Source organism: Delphinus delphis, chromosome 15, assembly GCF_949987515.2.
Source record: "Delphinus delphis chromosome 15, mDelDel1.2, whole genome shotgun sequence".
Classification (NCBI taxonomy): Eukaryota; Metazoa; Chordata; class Mammalia; order Artiodactyla; family Delphinidae; genus Delphinus; species Delphinus delphis.
The window spans coordinates 3,357,665-3,380,138 of NC_082697.1; the positions used below are offsets into that span (position 1 = coordinate 3,357,665).

General features: G+C 31.6%; 1 protein-coding gene across 1 annotated transcript in view; it reads left to right on the top strand.

Moving 5' to 3' along the window:
* The window catches only part of SYCP2 (synaptonemal complex protein 2), a 108,504-nt gene extending 86,459 nt beyond the window's left edge, over nt 1-22,045 (top strand). Inside the window, 22 exon segments of the mRNA XM_060032888.1 lie at nt 2,128-2,255; nt 3,048-3,084; nt 5,242-5,312; nt 5,413-5,470; nt 5,950-6,005; nt 6,422-6,479; nt 7,002-7,170; nt 9,109-9,146; nt 9,619-9,783; nt 11,046-11,241; nt 12,484-12,689; nt 15,325-15,383; nt 15,544-15,652; nt 16,579-16,669; nt 16,929-17,081; nt 17,646-17,773; nt 18,966-19,060; nt 19,151-19,250; nt 19,880-19,938; nt 20,083-20,161; nt 20,271-20,327; nt 21,344-22,045. Of these exon segments, the coding sequence (XP_059888871.1) occupies nt 2,128-2,255; nt 3,048-3,084; nt 5,242-5,312; nt 5,413-5,470; nt 5,950-6,005; nt 6,422-6,479; nt 7,002-7,170; nt 9,109-9,146; nt 9,619-9,783; nt 11,046-11,241; nt 12,484-12,689; nt 15,325-15,383; nt 15,544-15,652; nt 16,579-16,669; nt 16,929-17,081; nt 17,646-17,773; nt 18,966-19,060; nt 19,151-19,250; nt 19,880-19,938; nt 20,083-20,161; nt 20,271-20,327; nt 21,344-21,418 (2,187 nt within the window). The 3' untranslated portion in view covers nt 21,419-22,045.
* The last annotated feature ends 429 nt before the right edge of the window (nt 22,046-22,474 follow it).

The window sequence follows — 22,474 nt, forward strand, 5'->3', positions numbered from 1 at the left end:
TGCTTCTCCTTGTAAATTTTAGAATCATTTTGTCGATAACCACAAAATATCTTGCTGGGACTTTGATTGAGATTACATTGAATTTATAGATCAAGTTGGAAAGAACTGACATCTTGACAATATTGAGCTTCTTAAAATACACGAACATGGAATATCTCCATTTATTTATTTAAAAAAATTTTTATTTTATATTGGAGTATAGTTGATTAACAATGTGTTAGTTTCAGGTGTACAGAAAAGTGATTCAGTTTTACATATACATATATCTGTTCTCCATTTTTTTTTAGATAGTCTTTGATTTTTCATCAGTCATGTTTCCTCGTATAGATCTTGTACATGTTTTGTTAGATTTATACCTAAATATCTCATTTTGGGAGGTGCTAATATAAGTGGAATGTAATTTCACATTCCAGTTGTTCATTACTGGTTTATAAGAAAGTGACTGACTTTTGTATATAAACCTTGTATCCTTCAATTGTGCTATAATTGTTCTTTAGCTCCAAGGATATTTTTGTTGATTTTTTTGAGGTTTTCTACATAGACAGTGATGTCATCTGTAAACAAAGACAGTTTTATTTCTTTCTTCCCAATATGTATGTAGTGTATTTCCTTTTCTTGTCTTACGGCATTAGTAAGACTTCTAGAATGATGTTGAATAGGAGTGGTGAGAGCAGACATCCTTTCCTCGTTTCTGATATTAGTGGTAGTATCTAGTTTCTCTCCATTAATTTATAATGTTAGCCGTAGTTTTTTTTTTTAGATGTTCTTTATCAAGGTGAGGATATTCTTCTCCATTCCTAGTTTTCTGAGAATTGTTATTGTGAATGGGTATTGGATTTCATCAAATGCTTTTGTGCATCTACTGATATGATCATATGATTTTTCTTCCTTAGCCTGGATTTTATTTATTTATTTATTTATTTTATTTTTCGCTGCGTTGGGTCTTCGTTTCTGTGCGAGGGCTTTCTCTAGTTGCAGCGAGCAGGGGCCACTCCTCATCGCAGTGCACGGGCTCTCACTGTTGCAGCCTCTCTTGTTGCGGAGCACAAGCTTCAGACGTGCAGGCTCAGTAGTTGTGGCTCACGGGCTTAGTTGCTCCGCGGCATGTGGGATCCTCCCAGACCAGGGCTCGAACCCGTGTCCCCTGCATTGGCAGGCAGACTCTCAACCACTGTGCCACCAGGGAAGCCCAACCTGGATTATATTAGTTGATTTTCAGATGTTGAATCAACATTGCATACCTGGAATTCCACTTGGTTGTGGGCACATAATTCTTTTTATATGTTATTGTATTCAATTTGCTAAATTTTTTGTTGAGGATTTTTGCATCTATGTTTATAAGAAATATTAGTCTACAGCTTTCCTTTCTTGTAATTCCTTTGATTTTGGTATTAGGATATATTGGTTTCATACAGTGAGTTAGGAGGTACTCCCTCTGCTTCTGTCTTCTGAAAGGTTGTGAAAAGTTGTATAATTCTTCCTTAAATGTTTGATAAAACTCAACAGTGAACCCATCTGGGCCTGTTGCTTTCTGTTTTGGCAGGTATTAATTATTGTTTCAATTTCTTTAATAGATTAGGCCTATTCACATGATTTATTTCTCCCTGTGTGAGTTTTAGTAGAATTTATCTTTCAAGGAATTGGTCCATTTACTCTAGGTTATCAAATTCATGAGCATAGAGTTGTTCATAATATTTTTTTATTATCCTTGTGATTTATCCATGTGATCCATAGTGATAGCCTCTCATTTCTGATACTGGTAATTTCTGTATTTTTTCTTAATGAACTTGGCTAGAGGCTTATCAATTTTATTGATCTTTTCAAAGAACCAACTTTTGGTTTCCTTCAGTTTTTTATGATTTTTTCCCCCATGGATAGAAACTTTTTTTAATAGCTGCAAAGCACTCTGCACATTTCTATATGTTAAAAGACTTTTCCTAAGTTGTTGTAATGCCTAACAAGGTGCAAACTTATTAAGTTTTTTTAAAAAAAAATTTCTGACCCCTTTTATTTCTCTTTGTAGTTATTTATAGAACCAGATTTTTTTCTTAAATTTTCTTTTCAGCCTTTTTTTTCCTTTGAAGGTTAACTTGGTAGAGTTTTTAAGTAGCTAACAAATTGTTTCAGAGAGAAAAGTCAAAAGGGAAAGGATTTACTGATGCAGCAGAATCTTTGATAAGCCAAATTAATAAGAGATACAAACCAAAGGATGGCATAAAGTCTACAAGAAAATTAAAGGAGTCTTTGATTGACAGGTATGTTCTTAAATTTAGAAATGAATATTTTTCTGAGAGATACAACTAAATTATTTTACCTAGTTTTAAGGTTAGTTTTAAACATATGTCCAAATAATGTAACTTTCCATTAGAAAACACAGGTACTTATTTACTTTTATAAATAGAATCTGTTTAAATTATATAGAAAGGGAACTACAATTGAAATTAGTCATTCTAGTATCTGACTACATTTTATAAAGTATCAAGAGCACCATATTGATACAGCATACCATTTCAGAAATAAATCTTTAGGATATAGACATTTTAGAAATGTTATTTATTGAGACTAGTGATGAGTAAGACTAAATATATTTACATATATTGCTTAATAAAATATGAAATTTAAATGACCTGAAATGAGTTATTTTGTATTGTATATATGTATTCCTTGTTTGCAGTCCTTCTGAAGATTTTCTTTTATTACAAAATGTTTCTTTATAGGCTTCCAGGTAGTTAATTCATGTTTAAGTTAATTCTGACTCTATATGGCATGAAAAAAATTACTCTCATGGCAGAACCATTCATTTAAATTGTCTGGCACCTCCTGCTGCATAAGTGATTCAACTTAGACTTAAGTTTTTTTGTTGCTGTTTACTGTGTGTGGAGTTGCAAAAATATCAGACTAGGACTGTCACATTTCAGTTACTTGTAGCATATTGAATGTAGACTTAGTGATCCAAATATGTTTTACCTTATATAATATGGATTTTATGAAAAACATTCTACTGACATTTAATTGCCTTTTTAATTTTGACAAAACCTTTTCTATAGTGGTTTTTCAAACAAATCTGATCTACAGCTCAGTAAGGTAAGTTTCATGTATTTAACTACACCAAATGTATAGTCAAACTCTATGATATTTGACTTTACAGTAAAATAGAATAGTAGTAGGATGGAAGTAGATTTAATGTTTTCAGCATATTGAAAAATGGATTAAACAACTGACCAGATTAGTGGCAAGTACTCAGAAAAGCCCCCTAAACTTCTGTTCTGCTTTTCAAAGAAAATGCTTCTTTTACATACATGTGTGATATTTTTACTTTTTGGTACATGATTCAGTACCATTTTTTTCCTAACTTATCCCATCTCTCTTGACAATAAGATCATCCTGAAGTCCATATTTTTGTTAAAAACATTTATTATTCATCCAGGTTTAAAATATCAGTTATCTTTGATTTATTCCTCACAGTTATCTCCAGTTAATTTCAAGTTTTGAGCTTTACCTTCTGTAAGTTCCTCTTGAGTTTTCCCTCTCCTGCCTGTGCCAACTCCTATTTTTTTGAGTTCTAATTTCTAATCCCTGGGTTATTATAATATCCTTCATGTAATTCTTTTTGTCTCTAGTATTTTCTCTGTGCCAATCCATTCATTACATTCAATACTAGCTTTATTACTTTCCAAAGCACACAGCTTCAATCATGTCATTCTCTTATTGAGAATCCTTCTTTGGTCTCTGTTGCTTTTTGTTTGTTTTTAACATCTTTATTGGAGTATAATTGCTTTAGAGTGGTGTGTTAGTTTCTGCTTTATAACAGAGTGAATCAGCTGTACGGATACATATATCCCCATATCTCCTCTCCTCCTTATTGAATTAAGTGGAGACTTAAGCTGGCTCCCTAGACCTCTTAAAAGTCTGTCTTATTTCCTAAAATTAGTTCCCTAGACATGTCTTATTTAGCTGAAACATAATAAATTGAGATTCCTTGAAGTGTCTTTCCTAAGTGTTTATTCTTTTTCTTCCCCCTTTGGAAAGAACTGCGAAGCGAGTCGCCAGGTTCTTTCACCCTCTTTTCTCCTTGTCAAAACTTTATTCCTCCTTGGAAGCCTTGCTTCAGAGTCTACCTTCTTTATGAAAACTTTCTAAGGTGCCCTAACTCAAAATCCAAATGGGCAAGAATTCTGAATCTGTGCAATAATGTCTTTGTACCTTTTTATTAACTTTGCAGTTCTTTTTTTCTCTCTTCTGTTTTCTACTAGAATGCAACTATTTAGAATCATCTTTGTATCCTATATAAGTAAGACCTTCGTATCTTCTTTAATATCTGCTCATTTTTGGATCTTCAGTAAAACTTAGCAAACACTGGCATGCAAAAGATGAATTGAGCAAATGTATCTAAACAATGGTAAAAATCATTTTGGAAAGAACAAGTCAGATCAGTGATTAGAGGAGTAAAATATTGAAGGATAAACTTTTTGGAATAATGTAAACTATTTTATTATAAAACAGCCAAAAGAAATAATAAAATTGAAGATGAATCACAACTAAAATGAATATTTTAGTTTTAATATTTCCAACTTCCAGATATTAAATTAGACTTCTAATTATTTCTGATCAGTAATCAATCATTCAGTGGTATTTGTGTACTAATTATAGTTAAATTACTTTAATAACGTAATTACACACTTATGTATGTTAAAATTTTATTTAACTTTTCTGCCTACTTTTTGATCAGATTGAATATACTTTGAGCAGTGGGCTATAGGAATAAATGTACACACATCTTTCCCTAATAATACTAGTTGATTGATACAATTTTGTCTCTTTCACATGAGATTTTACATAAACCTAGCCTCTCCTGAAATTGTTCTATTTAACAGTTTAAAGCAAATGAGATACTGGGGGGAAAAAGTAGAAGCATGATTGTTTTGTGATCCTAGAATCACTAAATTCAGCTTGTAGAATACCAGTGAGGTCATTTACCTATGTACAGTAATGTCAATAAATATTAAAGATATAAGGATCGTTTGTATTTGATTTGCAATACTTTCTATTATGTTCTCAGTTAACACTTAAGTCGTCAATATTTTTTAAAGTGTGGATGTTTATAAAGAAACTCACAAATGTGAAATTTATATTAATAGAAACACAACTAGATAATATATGAAAATTTAGTTGCATCTGTTATTTGTTTGACAAGTGATGTACAAGTTTGAATGGTTTTATGTAAATTTCTTCTGTATTTAGGAAAAGGTTCAGAAAAAAAGTTATAGACAATTGAAGACTACTTTTGTTAATGTTACTGCTGAATGCCCATTGTAAGTAATTTTTCATAAATCTTAAAAGTTTTCTTCATATTTGAAGACAATAAATGTATTTGTTGTATAATGAAGTTAATATTTCTCTTCATTTTTACAGGAATGATGTTTACAATTTTAATTTGAATGGAGCTGATGAGCCTATTATAAAGCTTGGAGTAAGCCAGAAATCAGAATTTTGTATTTTGTACAAAATACTAAATTTTGTATTTAGTTATTCAGTATTTATTTTGTATTTACCATGCAGTTATTAGAGCATGTTTTCTAATTTCCATCCTCTTATAGATATGCTTTAAAATATTTTAACATATATTATTAAATTCTTCAAAATTTATTTGGTACCAACCTAGGTATTTTTGGTTTTCTTTCAAATCTTTTGGACTGAAGTAGAGAAAAATGAGTAACTGGGGCAACAAGAAATTCACTTTCTTTACTGATGCAACATATTTAATCTTATTTTGTTTTTAATATAGTTTATATTATTAGCTTTCTTCTTAAATATAAAAACATTTTAGTAAGATTAATTTTATTGTCACATCTTACATGAAGTTATAGAAACAAGATTTTTATGTTAATTTAATTGTTGTTTACCTTCTTTTAACACTAAAAATTTTTTTAATGCTTATTCAAAATATAGATCCAAGAATTTCAAACTACAGCTAGAGAAACCTGCGTGGATAGTTCAGTGACATTGTAGGTATTTTTATTATAATTAGATGGATCAGTTTAAAATACAGTTTTCTCAGTTGTTCTTTTTCTTAAATATTTCCTCCCAGTTTGACATTTTAACATATCAAAAGAGAGAATAAAAATGCTGTCATAACTACTATTATTCTATTATTTTAGCATTTACTTCTAAAATTGATTTGCAGATTCTGTACACTTAATATTAGTTGTAAGCTGAAAGGACTTAGTCTTTTCTAGTCTTTTCATCTAACCTTGTTACTTTATAATTAACTGAGGTCAGAGAGAATAAGTGACTTGGCCACATTTATATAGGGACGTAGTAAAAGAGTTAAGGCAGAAAACCCAGGTCTAACTGTCCAGTTGCATGCTACCTTAAAAAAACAAGTAATTAAGATTTAAATTAATGCATATTTTTGTTTAAGGTTAGGTTTAAGGAATCATGATGAACTTGAACCTTCTCTCAAAACAAAAGATAAAAGAGTAAGTTATAATATCGTAATGTGTCTATTAAAATCAGTATTTCTTTTACTAATTTTTCAATGCCAAAGATTATCTCAGAACTGAAAAACAAAAATATTTGGATCACTTTTTTTTTTTTTTTTTTTACTCTGGAGATTATCCATGTTCCTATTTTGACTTTTCCTATAGTGTCTGAGCTATTTGTAATCATCTAGTAATAGAAAATATGACAACCTTAGTTACTCTCTTCAATGGTATTAGGTTTTGTCTCTATGAAGTAAGCTGTTTTGATTTAACTTTTAATTAACAGCAACATTGACAGCAAAATATAAATCTCAACCTCTGATCTGGGTTTCTGAGTGATTTTATTGGGTAGGTCCTTAATGCCAGATAGATGATTTAGTGTGCTAAAAAAATGAGAAGTTAGTTTTTCTGAGTTTTTTGGTGGGTTTTTTTATTTTTTGGTTTAACTTCCTTTGTATGACATATAATAAGCCAGATTCCTTCATCTATTACAAGGATTGTGTTTTTTTGTTTTTATAGACTGTAACTAATCACAAAAAGAAAAATCTCTTTAGTGATAGTGACACAGAATACAAATGTGATGACAGCAAGACCGATATTAGCTGGCTAAGAGAACCAAAATCAAAACCACAGCTAATAGACTACAGCAGAAATAAAAATGTGAAGAAACATAAAAGTGGGAAATCAAGTAAGAAATCACTTTTTAGAGAAATCTGTAAATGATTTTACCGTTTCAACTGTATGAAATACTTTGTTGGTTGATAAATGTGTTTTTGTTATGTAGATAGTGTTTATAATTACATACTGTTTTGAATAGGAAAAATATGAAAGTAAAAACACCAAAATGCTACAGCGGTTTTTATTATTTTTGGTAATATGGTTATATTTAAATTTCTTTTTTATTGGAATCTTTAGGGACACAAAATATGGTTTATCATAATCTTTGGTTCATGACACACTCTCATCATTTCTCTACTCATGGCCTACTATTCAGTTATTTAGCTAATTACAGTGAGTAATGTATTAAGTACTTATGAACCCAGCACTGTAAACAAAATCAAAGCTTGGACAACACCCCACTCTCTGCTTTTTAGGAATTCATATAGATGCAATAAAAATTTATTGAAAGGAAAACAATTTTCTTACAGAAATATTTTTGCCAAAATCTTTTATAAAATGTTTTCCCAGCATAAGTCTTCTGCTTCTTGAAGTAGCTGGACAAGAAGAGTTTGAGGTATGCATTTTTGGCTAGACATAATGGCCATTTTCATAGCTTAGATAAATTTCAGTGTTTACTAAACCACAGAGATTTTATATATTCCATTTTTAAAAGAAGGTAACATAACTCTGAGCTTTTATATTTGTTTTAAGGAATCAGTTTTTATTTTCTTTCAGGATAAAAATAATTGTTAGTGACCTGTGGGAGCTGGGGGAGGGAACGATGGCTTAAAAAGAAGTAAAAATAGAGGAAATAGGAAATGAACTTTGGCGTGTGTTTAGAAATGAGGCTGAATCTTGAAAACAGATGAGAGTTCAATCATATACATGAGGAAGAGAAGTAATAGGATTATCATATATATAAGAGACAGTAGGAAATAGCATAGTGTACTTAGGAAGTGCAGTATCAGGGTAGTTGGAATGTAGATCAGACTTGTGGCAAAATGTTGAAAAATGTGGCTGGGTCTAGTCACAGTGTGTGGACTTTGAAGCAGTGTGTTATAAGCCAAGGAGAAACATGATAAGATTCACATACTCTCAGGGACCTTATAGTCTAGTAGGAAGATGTATAAGTAAAGACATTTATGACATGGGAAGTTATTAAAGGTTAGAATACTGAAGTCAGTAAATACTCTTAAAATAGAACACTTCTGAGTGAATTGTTTTGTTTTTATGGTTGAATGACAGCCAGTATGTACGAGCTGGTTTATTGCCAGGAAGACCTTGGATAATCCCAATTCATTATTATTTCCTTGGCTGGGATAAGCCCAGTTCTTAGGCTTCAGTGAATATTTAGAAAGAGGAAATTGTCCTGGAAATGCAAAAAAGGGAATAGGGACTGAAGCAACTCTTAATAATATGGGTAAATCTTAGAAACATAATGATGGGTGAAAAATAAACCAAATCATAGAATATTTCATATAATGTGATACTGTTTTACAAAGTTCATTATATTGTCTAGGGATATATATCTGTGAAGTAAAACTTTAAGAGCAAGTGACTAAGAAACAGATTTCAGGATAGCGATGACCTTTTGGCAGAGGGGATATGGAGGATCGTGTAAGAGGGAGTACACAAAGTAGATTCAGTATTATTCATAATCTGGTTCTTAGTGGAATGGTAGATTCATGGGTGTAACTTTATAATGTATGTTACATATTGTATGTTTAAAAGTGTATACTATAAAATAAAGGAGAATGGAAATTGGTAATTCATGTTGTACCAAACTATACTGTACAATTTATCAATGTCAGTTTAGTCTTATCTTGAAACTTAAAATTTTGAATGAATTTAAAGGTATATTCTTATTGTTTTTATGATTTTAACTTACATGCAGAAGTATTCTAACAAATTTTAATGGCAGTTCTTATCTATTTGAAAAATTTAACCTTATTTTCTTGAATTGCAGGACCATCTTTGGAAAGGGGACAGCCAAGATCTAAAATGGTAAAACCAGGAAGTCTGTGTTCAAACATCCCTTTAAAATTATTTTTCTCCTTGTAATGAAAAAATATCATTTGTCCCCTAATTTTATCCTTGTTATCAGTTCCTTGTTTTCTATAATTGTTCCAAGCTTTGCACACTTACTTCTACCTTCTGCCTTTTTGAATCATGTTGACTTGTTTTAAGTCTATTTTATTCTGTGGTTGTAGGTATTTTTGATATCTTTTCCTTTCTCTCTCTCTTACTTTAGTTATGTAATATATATCAGGCCTCACAGAGCTTTAATGATAAGGATAAAAAGGTGATAAAGATATATTTGAAATGGAAAGATAAAATCCAGTCATTTTAAAAGTATTAATCAGGAATCTTTTTATTCCTACAAATATACAGATCTTGTCACAGTGCCAATTTTGTAGCAAATAGCTTGTATCTCAAAATATTGATCTAATATATTCAGGAATTTTTCTCCTAAAAGACACCCAACAAAAACATCACCAAAAAGGTAGATGAGACAGTTCCAGAGGGGAGAATGAGACTTCCACGACGAGCCGCAGAAACCAAAAAAAATTATAAAGATCTCTCAAATTCAGAATCAGAGAGTGAACAAGAATTTTCACATTCATTTAAAGAGATAGTAAAGGTAAATAGATACAATTCAGATTAATAGTTTCTAAAAGCCTTTTAAAATATTAAATATAGAATATATTTTTGTAAGAATGTCAGATTTATCTTGTCACTTCTTTTTATATGAGAAAACTTATATAACAATTCTAAAAATTGATCCTTAGGCAATATAATGTTAAAATTTATAATAAGTTGGCATTATTGTTACAAAAGAGATGTTTGACTCTAGTAAAATTATAACTTTAATATCTTTGAATTAGAGAAGTACTTGGTCTTTCCAAAATTATGCTTCAAGAAACTACAGACTGTTGGGAAGCTGTGGATCTTTTTCTTGAATAAAAGCAAAAATATTGGATCTGAGGTTCTTTCCATACCCTGCCCCACCTCTGTTCACCCCTGACTTCTAGAGAGATGAAGGAACTTACCCAAGGTCACACAGCTAGGAAAAGGTTAAAAAAAAAAAAAAAGATTTGAACTCAAAAGAGTCTGGCAGGTCTCTGATCATTACACTGTTCTCATTTTATTACTATTATTTTTTGTTCTTTTTTGTTTTGTTTTTTGTTTTTTTGTTCTCATTTTAAATCATTAAACCTCCATCACCCTCTGTTATCTCTTACCTGGAAGAACTTAAGGACTTCATAACTTACCTCCACATTTTCTTATCGCTTCCTACTTTAATTTACTATGGAAATAATTAGGTAAATCTTACCAAGCCACCTCTCATCTTACCTTCTTCAAAGGAAAACCCTGAAAATCTCCAAATAGACATTCAAAACACCAAAATACCTTTCCAAGCTTATTTTCTCACTTCCCCAGTATATACACAGAACTGTACCATTCAAATAGAATAACCTGTGACTGCCAAACAAGAGCTGTGCTTCTCGCTACCTTTGCTCATATCAGTCGTCCTCCATACTCTCAGTATGTTCCCTTGCCATCTTCTTTTACAAACTCCTGAGCATGTTGAGTACCATGAAATCGGGGAATTCCTTCTGGTTTCCCTAAACTGGAAATCATCTTTTTTGAACCGTCATAGCATTTTATTTGTATCTATTAGGATATTTATTATAGTCTATAATATTTTCCTGTGAATTTGTCATATGCTTTCTTGTGTATTAGAAGGTCTTTCACTACTCATGTTGAGGCCCCTGTTATGCCTGTATGTAGTGATACAAGGCATTTAATAAATAATTCAATGTAATTTAATTAAATTGTTTTATGTGTCCAAGTATAAGTTATTTGTATTCGAGTATAATTGAAAGATATCAATACATTTAGGAGAAGATCCATTCCAGACGCAAAACCATGAAACTGCCAAAGAAACAGCAGAATCCCTTCACTGCCGAAACACAAGAGGATGTATCAAAAGAATGGAAAAACTCACCTCTACTGAAAGATACTATAAGAGATAATAACCTTGATCTATCTCCTGTAACTTTATCTGGGAGTCCGTCATCTATAGAAGTAATGAGATGTCAGTATCATTTTTTTCTTTTAGTTGAATGTTCAGTAACTTTCTTTTATAACTAATTATGTGAAAATACAATTTGAAGACTAATTTTGAGGGATATGTTTTAAGATTTTCAGTAGTCAAAACTTCATTTTTAAACTAGTTAATGCTAGTAACTTGGTCTTTGCTAAGTAGACTTGGGAACAATATTACTATGACACTGAAGTTTTACATGTTAGGAAGTTAAAGACCAAATGCTTCAATATAGAAAATATTTAATGTATACTTAAAAATTATAATGTGAAAGCTTGAATAAACACTTATGTTTTTAGCTCAAAATATATTTAATAAGAGGGAAATAATGATGGGGATTTCTATTTTCTCATTTTTACATTTCATTGACAAAATTCTCCAAGGAATATCATGGTCAATCTTTGGAGCTGTAGTGGATTATCTTCATAAACAACTGAAGTTTTGCTTTTATTTAAAAATAATTGGGAAAGAGAAAATTTATTCTTTGGAGCTCTGGCATATGTATATATTTTTCTAGTATAGAAACTATAAGAATAAGTTTCTACTTTTAGTATATTTTTCATTTCCCTTTATGGCTATTTTAAAGCATTTCTAAGTGTCTGTCATTTTAGCTAAAATTCAAGACCATTCAACACCAGTTAATGTACATTTCCTCTAAAGTAGCTACTTTGTTCTTTTCTAGAATATTTTCATAATGCTTGGGACCACTGTCATCTCAGATAAGCACACACTTAGAAGACAGATGCACATGCCCTGATTTGATTTGAAAACTGTCTGAGAATTCATTTATACTAAGACTTATTTCAGCCATGAATTTTCTCATCTATATATAAAGGATGTAGACCAGATGATTTCCCAAGCCATTTCTAACCATAAAATTCTGTGACTTTAATATATATCAGTACTGCTGTCAAAATAACTCAAGATAATAATTAGGTTGATCATTATAGTGCAGCCCATACTACAGATATTTGTGTTTGAAAATGTTTTGAAAGTTCTTATAGTTACAATTTTGTTTTAAATTGAGACATTAATATTATTCAAAGTCTTATAAAAATATTTTACACTTAATTTTATCTTGATTTATTGAACATTTATCCTTTCTAAATACAGCTAAGATTTGAGGATTTGATAAATTACTGTATTTTTTAGAATTTAATAATACTATTTCTAAAGATGTCAGTGATTAACACCTGCCATCTCTTTTTGTTTGTGTTTTGTGAGGCAATATAGGTATAGAGAAAATAACAGAAAGGGATTTTTCTCAGGACTATGGCTGTATAACAAAATCAGTATCACCTTATCCAAAAATTTCATCACCTGAATCCTTAAACAGTGGAGATGGAAGTCCAGTAAAGTCACCCAAGAACAGTGAGAAGAATTTACTATGTACAAGAGAAAGTTGCTCACCAATTCCACGATCATTCTTTTTGGTAAGGAAATAATGTATATATATTTTTTCCTTTATTAGATATACCTGAAGGGAGTAAATCATTTGCCTCTAATCTTAATCAAATGTACAGTGCTTGTCTATTTAAGGTTTTGAGTTTGGTCTGGGGGAGAGAAGGAACCTACCAATAAGTAAAACAGCCTCAGTGAACTAACAGACTGATACACACAGGAGAAAGATGTAGTGGTATGAGAAGTACAGAGTACTGATAAGAATTCTGTGATAGGAACAGTCACTTCCAAAGAGGTACTGCTTATTTGTCTACATGTCAGAACTACATTTCCTAGATTGGAACAGGCTTATTCCTGCAACACAGGCGCTTCTTTCCGGTTTCACCATAACTCGAAGTCTGTAACCTTTTAGTTACTAAATCACAAGTTGGCAAAGCAAACTGACAAAGAATATAGTTGAAAACAGTATGACTATAGCATTTGCTTTACAGATTTGTAAAGGAACTTTAATAGTTAAATGGCATGAATATTAACATAATGGTATATTGAAAAAGTCTTTATTCTGCCGCTCATTTATTATATGTACCATTTCTTATTAATAAAATACATACATATGCTCAAAAGTCTTTTAAAAAGGTATTAGAGAAAGGAATCAATTATGGGTCAAAGTGAGGGAGTGTAGATAAAAATATAATGTCTATGAGGAGTAGTTTGTAGTTTGAATTCTGCTTTTTTTTTTTTTTAAGTTGTTTGTACTTTGGTACCAGTTTACAAAACCCACCTCACCTCCTTGGCTTGGGCTGTATAGAAGGCTTAATTTGGAGAATTTTGAAGTAGTGATAAAGCTACAGAACTGATTGCCAAACAGAATCTTATATGAAACCTTCAGTGTGCCAAACATAAAAATAAAAATGCAGTTATGCTATTTAAAGCAGATGGGTCTAAACTGTCGCCTACACACCTCCCTCCCTCTCTGATAACCCCCCAAAAGCACCTTTGCAAGACTCTTAATTTCTGCAGACCACAATTTGAAACCATTTCCCACTAGACCATCATCCCATGGTCCTTTCTCAGTATTGCTCTATCATCCCTCCTTTCCTTGAATCCTTTCTCCCTTTAGTATCCCATCTTGCAAATCTCAACACCTTAGGTCATCCCCACCCACCTACTTTGATGCTATCTGTGCTAGATGGAATTTTAATTGTAACATATTTATTGGCTGGACATTTACAGGAGACACTGTGTTTCCCATTTACTGTTGACTCTTAATTAGGTATTGGAAATTTGCTATATAAATTAGTTGTACCAGCTTACACTCTCCAACAATGCTATGTGATAGTGCCCATTTTTCTACAGTTTTTTGCCCATCTGATGAGTGTAAAGTGTGTCTGACTTTAATTTGCATTTTTCAGATTAACAGCATCAGTGAGTATTTTCATATTTTTTGGCCACTTTGTAAATTGTGTTTTTTCTAATTTTTAAATTGCATAGTTTGATTTTTCCTATAAATTTGTAGGAGTTCTTACTATATTCTGGAGATTAATTCTTTATTGGTTATATACATTGCAGACGTTCTTTTTCTAGTATGTAGCGGTCTTTCACTTAGTTAAATCAAAATGTGATGTAATGAAATTTACCAATCTTTTGTTCTTCAAGAAATCCTTCCCTCAGTTATTGTCATAAAAATATTTTCCTTTCTTGTACAAATGTTAGTTTTAACTTTGAGGTTTTCCATCTTCCTAGGCTTCCTCTTTGCATATGGCTAGTGAATTAGTGCAACATCATGCATTGGATACCCCTCCTTTCTCCATCATTTGTGATGCCAGTCTGGTCACAGCCTTGGCAACCACATGGGTCAGCTGTTTGGCCAGTAGAATATAGAACAGTGCCTATCTTCGAGCTAATACAACATTGCTTCAATTAGTGTAGTTTTATGCTTACAGGGGTTTCACCACCGCCATCCTCACCCTCATCTCATTCTGCTTCTAAATTCTCTTGGCCCTATACTTGTCCAATAAAATTTGTGTAAGGGAAGAATTGCCATTTCCCAGTATCGTTACTGAGATTTCTCATCGACATATTTCATTTTTCTACTTTTTGGTCTTATTTCCAACAAAGTTGTGTCAAATCTTCCACAAAGAAAGTTGTACTTCTGCAGTGTTTTATGGGCCTTTTTCTTTACTGTATGTAAAAAAAAAAAAACTTTAAAACAATTGTTTTCTGGATTTTTAACTTTTTGCTTTTGTGTAGAAACACTATTGATTTTTATATGTCCCCACACCCTTGGCAAATTCTCTCATAATCGCCTGCCTAGATTCTCTTGTATTTTGAATATAGATAATCATAAACTGTTTTTTATGGTAATTTTTGCATTTTCTCTTCCAGTCCTTATACTGCATGGTCTTTTCATTTTTAAGGTTACTATGACCTGTAGAGCAGTGCTAAATAGATACCATGCTAGCATGCATGCTTATCGATAGTTTTTGGTAGATACTTGTTATCAGATTAAAGTTCTAATTGTTTAAGTGCCTTTTTTTCAGTTATGAATGGGTGTTGAGTTTTAGTAGGGAATGAGTTACTCCCTCAAAATTTAAGTAGTTTGGTTTAATGTTGTTGTGTTTTTCTTACTTTAGTTTTCTAACTTCCTTTGGGTTTCTGTGTGTCTTGTTCATTCATAGCCCAGTTAAGAATAATACTATTGTGAATAGAAACAAAATAAATTCTGTGGTACAGTTGGCCCTCCATATCCATCGGTTCCACACCTGTGGACTCAACCAACTGTGGATCACTATTTTATATATGGGACGGTAGCATCAGTGGATTTTGATATTTGTAAGGGTCCTGGAACCGAATTGGCCCCGCAGATACTGAGGGAGGAGTGTACTTATACAGGAAATACAAAAATTGCAACAGCTATTCAGATGTAAGCAGTTACAGTTCAGAAAAAATTTATGGAAATTGAACCTCCACATATGAAAATCATATTTGAAGCAAAAGAGGGGTATATATGGTAGTGTATCTGTCAAGCTTTCCTTATACTAAGTTGGTTCTTATAAGAATCAGATTATGGGCCTTTAATAATAGTTATAATAATTTAGTATTTTTTAACGGTTATTATCTGAAAATGTGATGTTTAAAATATGTAGGATGGTTTGATCATAGAAAAGGAGTTGAAATTTTTAAAATGAGATGGTCTTAAATAGGCTATCACTGCTAAACCACTGACATATTTATAATTAGGACTTTCTGGTTTCATGATCATACAGGAATTTGGGTGAGCTTTTTTTCCACTATAGAAGTCCACCAATCCTTCAACAAAAATATTTTAATAACCTGTAAAATACAGAATGTTAAGGTAGAATTTTACAGCTTGGAGTGGGCTGGGTTTTGACCTGGACCTAAGTGGATAGGTTGGTATATATACAGACTGACTGGAGAAGCAGCAGTAACCTAAGTACAGAAAGGCTACCGGAAGTGGACATGCATTTTCATAAAACAGGAAAAAGACTAATGTGACTGTAACAACAAACTTGTGTATTGAAACAGTAAGACATAAGGTTAGAGGACAAAGATATGGCTTAAAGATACGGCTTGAAAGAACTAGTTTAGACTTTTCTTTTCTATGGCTTCCCATTTCTTGACTCAAATAAAGAAATCAAAATCCTAATAAGGAAGAACTGAAAAGTAGGAGTAGTTTAAAAAAGCCAGCTCAAAACTATTGCTGTAATTTAAGATTGAGGTTAACATAAGAATTTAGGTAAATGTATGGTAGTATGAGACATAAAAAGGTATAGAAACAAAACAATCTGAAAAAAAGGAATTGATAGCATTTGCAGTTTACTGTCTTTAGAGTTTGAGAAAGATGGTCAAAGGTGAATCCAAGAGTAATTACAGAATATTTTTTCCTATTTCTGATATATACTTTAGGAAAGTCATTCAGCATCTCCATTATCCATGTCTAGTGAAGGAAGAGGGAAAATATGGTGTGGCATGTCCTATGACTCCACTCATGTATCAGGTTTGTATTCAAAGACTTGCTTTTTAAAAAACGTGTTAATCACCAAAATACTGCTGTAAAATTTCATCTGAGGAAATTATATATTTTAAGTCAATTTAGTTAATGTTAAAATGAAAGTAAGTACAATAGAATTTAATGCACAGTTACCTAAAACTATACAGATAATGGAAACAAAGGCCTTTTTTATAAAAGCAAGTATATATTAGGTATTTGTAATTAAGATTGTAGCACTGTTAATTACTTTTTAACTGTTTCTAAGGCCCTACACAACATCTTAGTCGCAAACGAATGTACATAGAAGACAATCTAAGTAATCCTGGTGAAGCAGAATTGGAAGAAGAAGAAGAAAGAGCAAACTTGCTTCCCAAGAAAGTGTCTAAAGGAGAAGGTGCAGATCATCACACTTGGAAAGGTAGGTAGAGCAAATGCCTATGTCAAAATGCATTTATTTTTGAAAATGGTTTCTTAGATCTTGAGTGGTTCTACTCACAAAACAAATTCCTTTGTAAAGAGAACTTTGTATAAATCCAAGAAGGATAATGCTTTATCACAAAGTTCACTTTACCTGAATAATGTTATAGTAAGGGTCTTTTTACTCATAAATCTCCCTTATCATTCTATCACTGATTACCACAGACAAGTTTTACTAGAGTATGAATTTACTGATAGATGAGTGTGTCACTAAATACTTGGGTTAATAATGTAGTAGTTAAGAACTAGTTTTTTTTAAAAATCAGTCCAAGTATGTTCTATTTTAATGTTACTGTTTCTGCCTTAATTCCCATGCCAGAAGGTTTTTTTAGTTAAGTCAAAATAATATTTTAAATGAAAAATATAGTCTGTCTTTGATTTTATAATCCTTAGATTACATATAGAATCTAAAAATAAGATAGATTTGTTCGCAGCCTCATGACAAATAATGCTGAATTTATAACAATGCATATCTTAATTTTGGCTGATTGTCTTCATTTTTTAGTGTCTGAAAGTTTATCTCCATTATCAACAAATGACTTTTGTATTCCTGGGGAGAACTGGGAAACTGAAATTTCAGGTATAGGGACGATGTGTGAGGAGTTCAATACAGAATTTAGGAGGAAAGTTCATGTGAGTTGTCATTCTTTAAATTATGATTTATATTTGCACCCAATAACATGACAATATGGCACACTTTCTACTAGACTGTCAGTTTGACCCTTTGGCAACAAAACACTTCTTCGTGAACTCACCTTTCCTCATGTACTGGTGAAAAATTGGAATGATTCCTAGGCGAAAAGCCTTATTATCTCATGAGCCCAGTTCCTTTTCTAAAATCTGTGCATTACTTGTATTCTTTCTTTTTCTATGGGTTCTCTTTGTCCTATTTTCCTTTTCAGTTTAACATTTTGAGTCTTCTGTGAATTTTCTTTTTTTTTTCTGAACGATTTTCTTTTCATGCCTAGTCTTTTTAATACATTCTTTAATCTCCACAGCAGTGACTGCTTGTTGAGGGTACTATATTAAAGTATAGAGGATGAGCAGCCTCAGAGAAATCCATTTCACTTTGTTTCACCAGTTCTGTACCTACATATCCTTAGTTACTGAGGTTCCAACGAGGTGATGTTTACAAAAACACTTTCTAAAATAATTTTTAATTATTATTGTTTTCTCCTACAAAAACACTTTCTAAAATAATTTTTAATTATTATTGTTTTCTCCACCTATCTCTTTTTCTCACATGCCTATATTTAGAGTAGGCAGTTCTTTTTGCCCTCCTGTTAAGATATTTTTCTGCACAGGTTATCAGCCCTATCTCTTCTTTGCCTTTTTCATCTCTTCATGGGTAAAATCTGAAATTATTTAAGATTCTGTATATTTCTTTTGTTTTGATTTGATTTATCCAAGGTCAGTCTCATCTAAACAGAGAAGCCCTGATTCATATATTCTGTTACACATCTGTGACTAGCTGCGAATATATGTTTTTATGAAAAATGGTAATAAATAACTTTGAGTGTGGCTCTTACGCTGTGTTCCTGAAGAGAATTATAATCACTAGCATTTTTGTAAATGTAGAATGTCATGTACTTATGAAAGTAATTACCAATTCCAACCCTCACTCAGAGCCTTCCTGGTGGAACTAGGCCCTGCTCTGAGCTTATTTATTAACACTTCAGTTGAGATCACTGAGTTTTTAATTTTTCACTTTTCTAAGTTCTTCTTAGGTATTTATATTTCATGGAAAAGGCTTTGGCCTTAATATAGTCTTGGTTAGATTATTATTTTGTAAAGATTTTTCAAGTTAAAAATGAGTATTTTTCAGATCCGCCACAAAATGATGGATTATTTTACTAAACAGTCTTGGAAAACGGCTCAACAACATATAAAAACAGTGGACCATCAGATTCAGGAGTATAGGTCTGTGCTAAAAATCCCTTCTGAAATATTCCAAGTGCTGTGCTATAAGTGCTATCATTAAAAAAAATAATCTTTTTGTTTCTTTAATAGGATCAAAAAACTTGACAAATTCCAACTCATCATCATAGAGGAGCTGGAGAATTTTGAAAAAGATTCACAGTCTTTAAAAGATTTGGAGAAGGAATTTGTGGTTTGTGCTTTTAAGAGTTTAAAAATAATTTTAAAACCTCATTTTTAAAGAGCTACACTCAGGAAAACTTCTGTTAACCTTCTGCTTGTAGACCACACCATAAATGTTTTTGTTTTTTAGAACATAATTTAATCTTAGATTTTTAGTTAGTTAGTTTCATATACATACATACACTAAAAATACAGACTTAAGTTTATGATGCGGGGGAGGGATAAATTGGGAATTTGGGATTAACAGATACACACTACTGTATATAAAATGGATTAACAGCAAAGACCTACTATATAGCACAGGGAACTATATTCAATATCTTGTAAGAATCTGAAAAAAAATATATATATATGTATGTATAACTGAATCACTTTGCTGTACATCTGAAACACTGTAAATCAACTATATTTCAGTAAATATATATATAAAGTTTATGATGAATACCTTCGATAATAAAGGAGAAAGTCTGAAAGAGTTTGCTTTCAATTTTTTTTTTTAGCCGTACGAGTATAGGACATCTGCAATATTCTTAGCATATAGCCAAGTTTTTAAAATTAGGAATAATATATAGTAAATTCTGCTAAGTTTTAATTTTTAGTCGTAATTTACTATAATCAGTTTTGTATTTTGAAATTTAGGGCTTTTGGGAAAAGGTATTTCAGAAGTTCAGTGCCTATCATAAAAGTGAACAGCAGAGGTTAGTATGACATTCTTAATGATTAGAATCTATAACGTTAGATTTTATTACAATAGTTTAAAATTAAAATTATATATACTATGTTATAGCAATTTAATTTGTTAACTAAAATACAAAGGTAACTTTCATTATTCTATTTGTTAGACTTCACCTTTTAAAAGCTTCATTGGAAAAGAATGTCTTCTACAACACTGATTATGAAGAAACTATTTTTACATCTGAGGTATAAATTTTATATTTTTATATATAATCTCAATATTAGTCAGTCTAACTTGTCTTTTTGCTGTGAAAATTTTATAGTAAATTTCATGGGGGAAATTATTTATTCACAGATGTGTTTGATGAAAGAAAACATGAAAATGCTGCAAGACAGACTTCTTAAGGAAATGGTAAATCAGCTATCTAGTTTGGGTTCTTCAAATGGAATGATCAGTCATGCTTTTATATATTTAAATGGGAAATTCTTCCACAGGTTTTTCTTCTGTCTTTTTGGATTGAGAGAAGCCAGTTTTAGCCCCACTGGGGTTTAGTTCTTTAAGTTTTTAAAATTAAAATGGGAGCAAATTTACAGTAGAAAAATAGGGGTGATTTAAATAATGAGTCTGTCTCCTAAGAAAAGATGGATTTAGAAATTTAAAAATAAGCTAGAAGCATGATTTCTTTGTATGCATCTAAGTACGATGCACTGCAACAGTCCTGATGTGTCTTCTGAAGTCCTGTGTCAGGCAGAACTACCCAGAAAGAACTATTGTCTACTTGGACAAGACTTCATTTCCTTAGATTTGGGGATTAAAGTAGCTGGCTTTCCAAAGGTCTAGTAGACCAGCAACTGCAGTCAGGGGTTGGGGAGGGGGGAAGGTGTCTAAAGGTACTTCTCCAAGTGAACATGCCTTTGGTGTTTTCTCAAAGGTGGAGGCATTTCTGTATGTATTTTAGTACTAACCTTTGATACAGGATATTTTAATACACTTTTATTAAATTTTAATAGAACTAGTATGCTGATATATAGCAGAGGATCAGGATGTGTGGCTAAGCCAGTTCAGCTTAAAGCACATAAGCTAACTAACTAGACTGATTGATTCTTGCTGAAGTTCTTCTCCAGACTATAGATTTAATATTTAAAGGAAGAAAGTAAAAAATAAATTTCATTGATTTGGGGTTTAAAAGATGAGGTCTTCTCGCAACTGATCATCTAAATTCATCTAAATATATCTAAAATATCAGTAATAAGCACATAATTCTGTAGAGATCTAGGAATGGACCCTGGTGAACTGGATAGAATGAACACTGATACATAATCTTTATTCATAGTATCTAATATCTTGATTTTTTTTTTACTGTTTTATTAGATTTTAAAGTTTCACTGTAAAACTACCAAAGTGTGATTTTTTTTTCTTGGCCATAGCAAGAAGAGCAGCTTCTTAATGTACGCAGAGGATTGATGTCATTATTCATGGCTCATGAAAGAAACAATGTGTGATGTCTAGTTGTTATCAACAAGTTTTATCCAGTTATTCCTTTGTGTGTATAGCTGGGGAATACCAGAGTAGCTCTACAAAGAAAATACATGTCACCCAGGCAAGAGTACCTTTGTAGGAACCTCTAAATTCAAAGAAATGTCCTCTAATGGGTGAGAAAGAACCTACAGTCACTATAACATGACTCTTGAGACCCAAAGACTTTTGTCTGTACAATACTATTTTTTTTAGAAAGCTTTGGGAAACCAATCAGTAAAAGAAATTGGCTTGTTTTTATAGTAATATTTGCATGAGACAAATATTGCCAAGTTAACTATACTCATAAACTAATAAACTAAAATTATCATATAAAATGTATTTTAAAAGTCTGAACTAAAGTATTATTAAAATTTACTAGTTCAGAATATACTACAAGTAATAAAAATTTAGTGATGCATAGAAGGGGGAGGAGTCTGATTTAAAATGCTTCCCTGAGTGTAAATCACTACTTTCAGCACACTGTTGGAGAGTATATTTATTCAGTTATGGCTCCATTGTATTAGAAGGCACTAACTAGCCTAAAATAGTTAACATGTCTGTCTAGAATTAAAATGGTATTAACTCGCAGCAGGCTGTTTTGACAAGTACTTTTTAAGCCCTAGTGTTCATTGTAATAATATATTTTGCTAGATTAATGTATAAAAATGAATATACATTTATTTGCTTTAATTATATAATAAAGTTGAAATAAATGCTGTCACTGGGATTTTATACAATTATTTTACTTTATAAGTCATTTTCCTGTTTTATGAACATTGGATCAAGCAAAATATCCTCCAATCAATCAATCAGACATCTGAAGTGTACCACCACGCAGCCTCACTCACTGTCGCACTTAGCTGCTTCATGGTAGCAGAGTATTTGGATATTACCGATATTTAAATACAGTGGTACAGGCTGCTTAGTCTAGATAAGCAAAGGAAGACCCTTCACATCTTAGCTTTATCCCATTGCTAGCATCAGCTAAGATTTACTGATTGATTGATATGGTAGCAGGGATTCTATTAACTACTACTCAG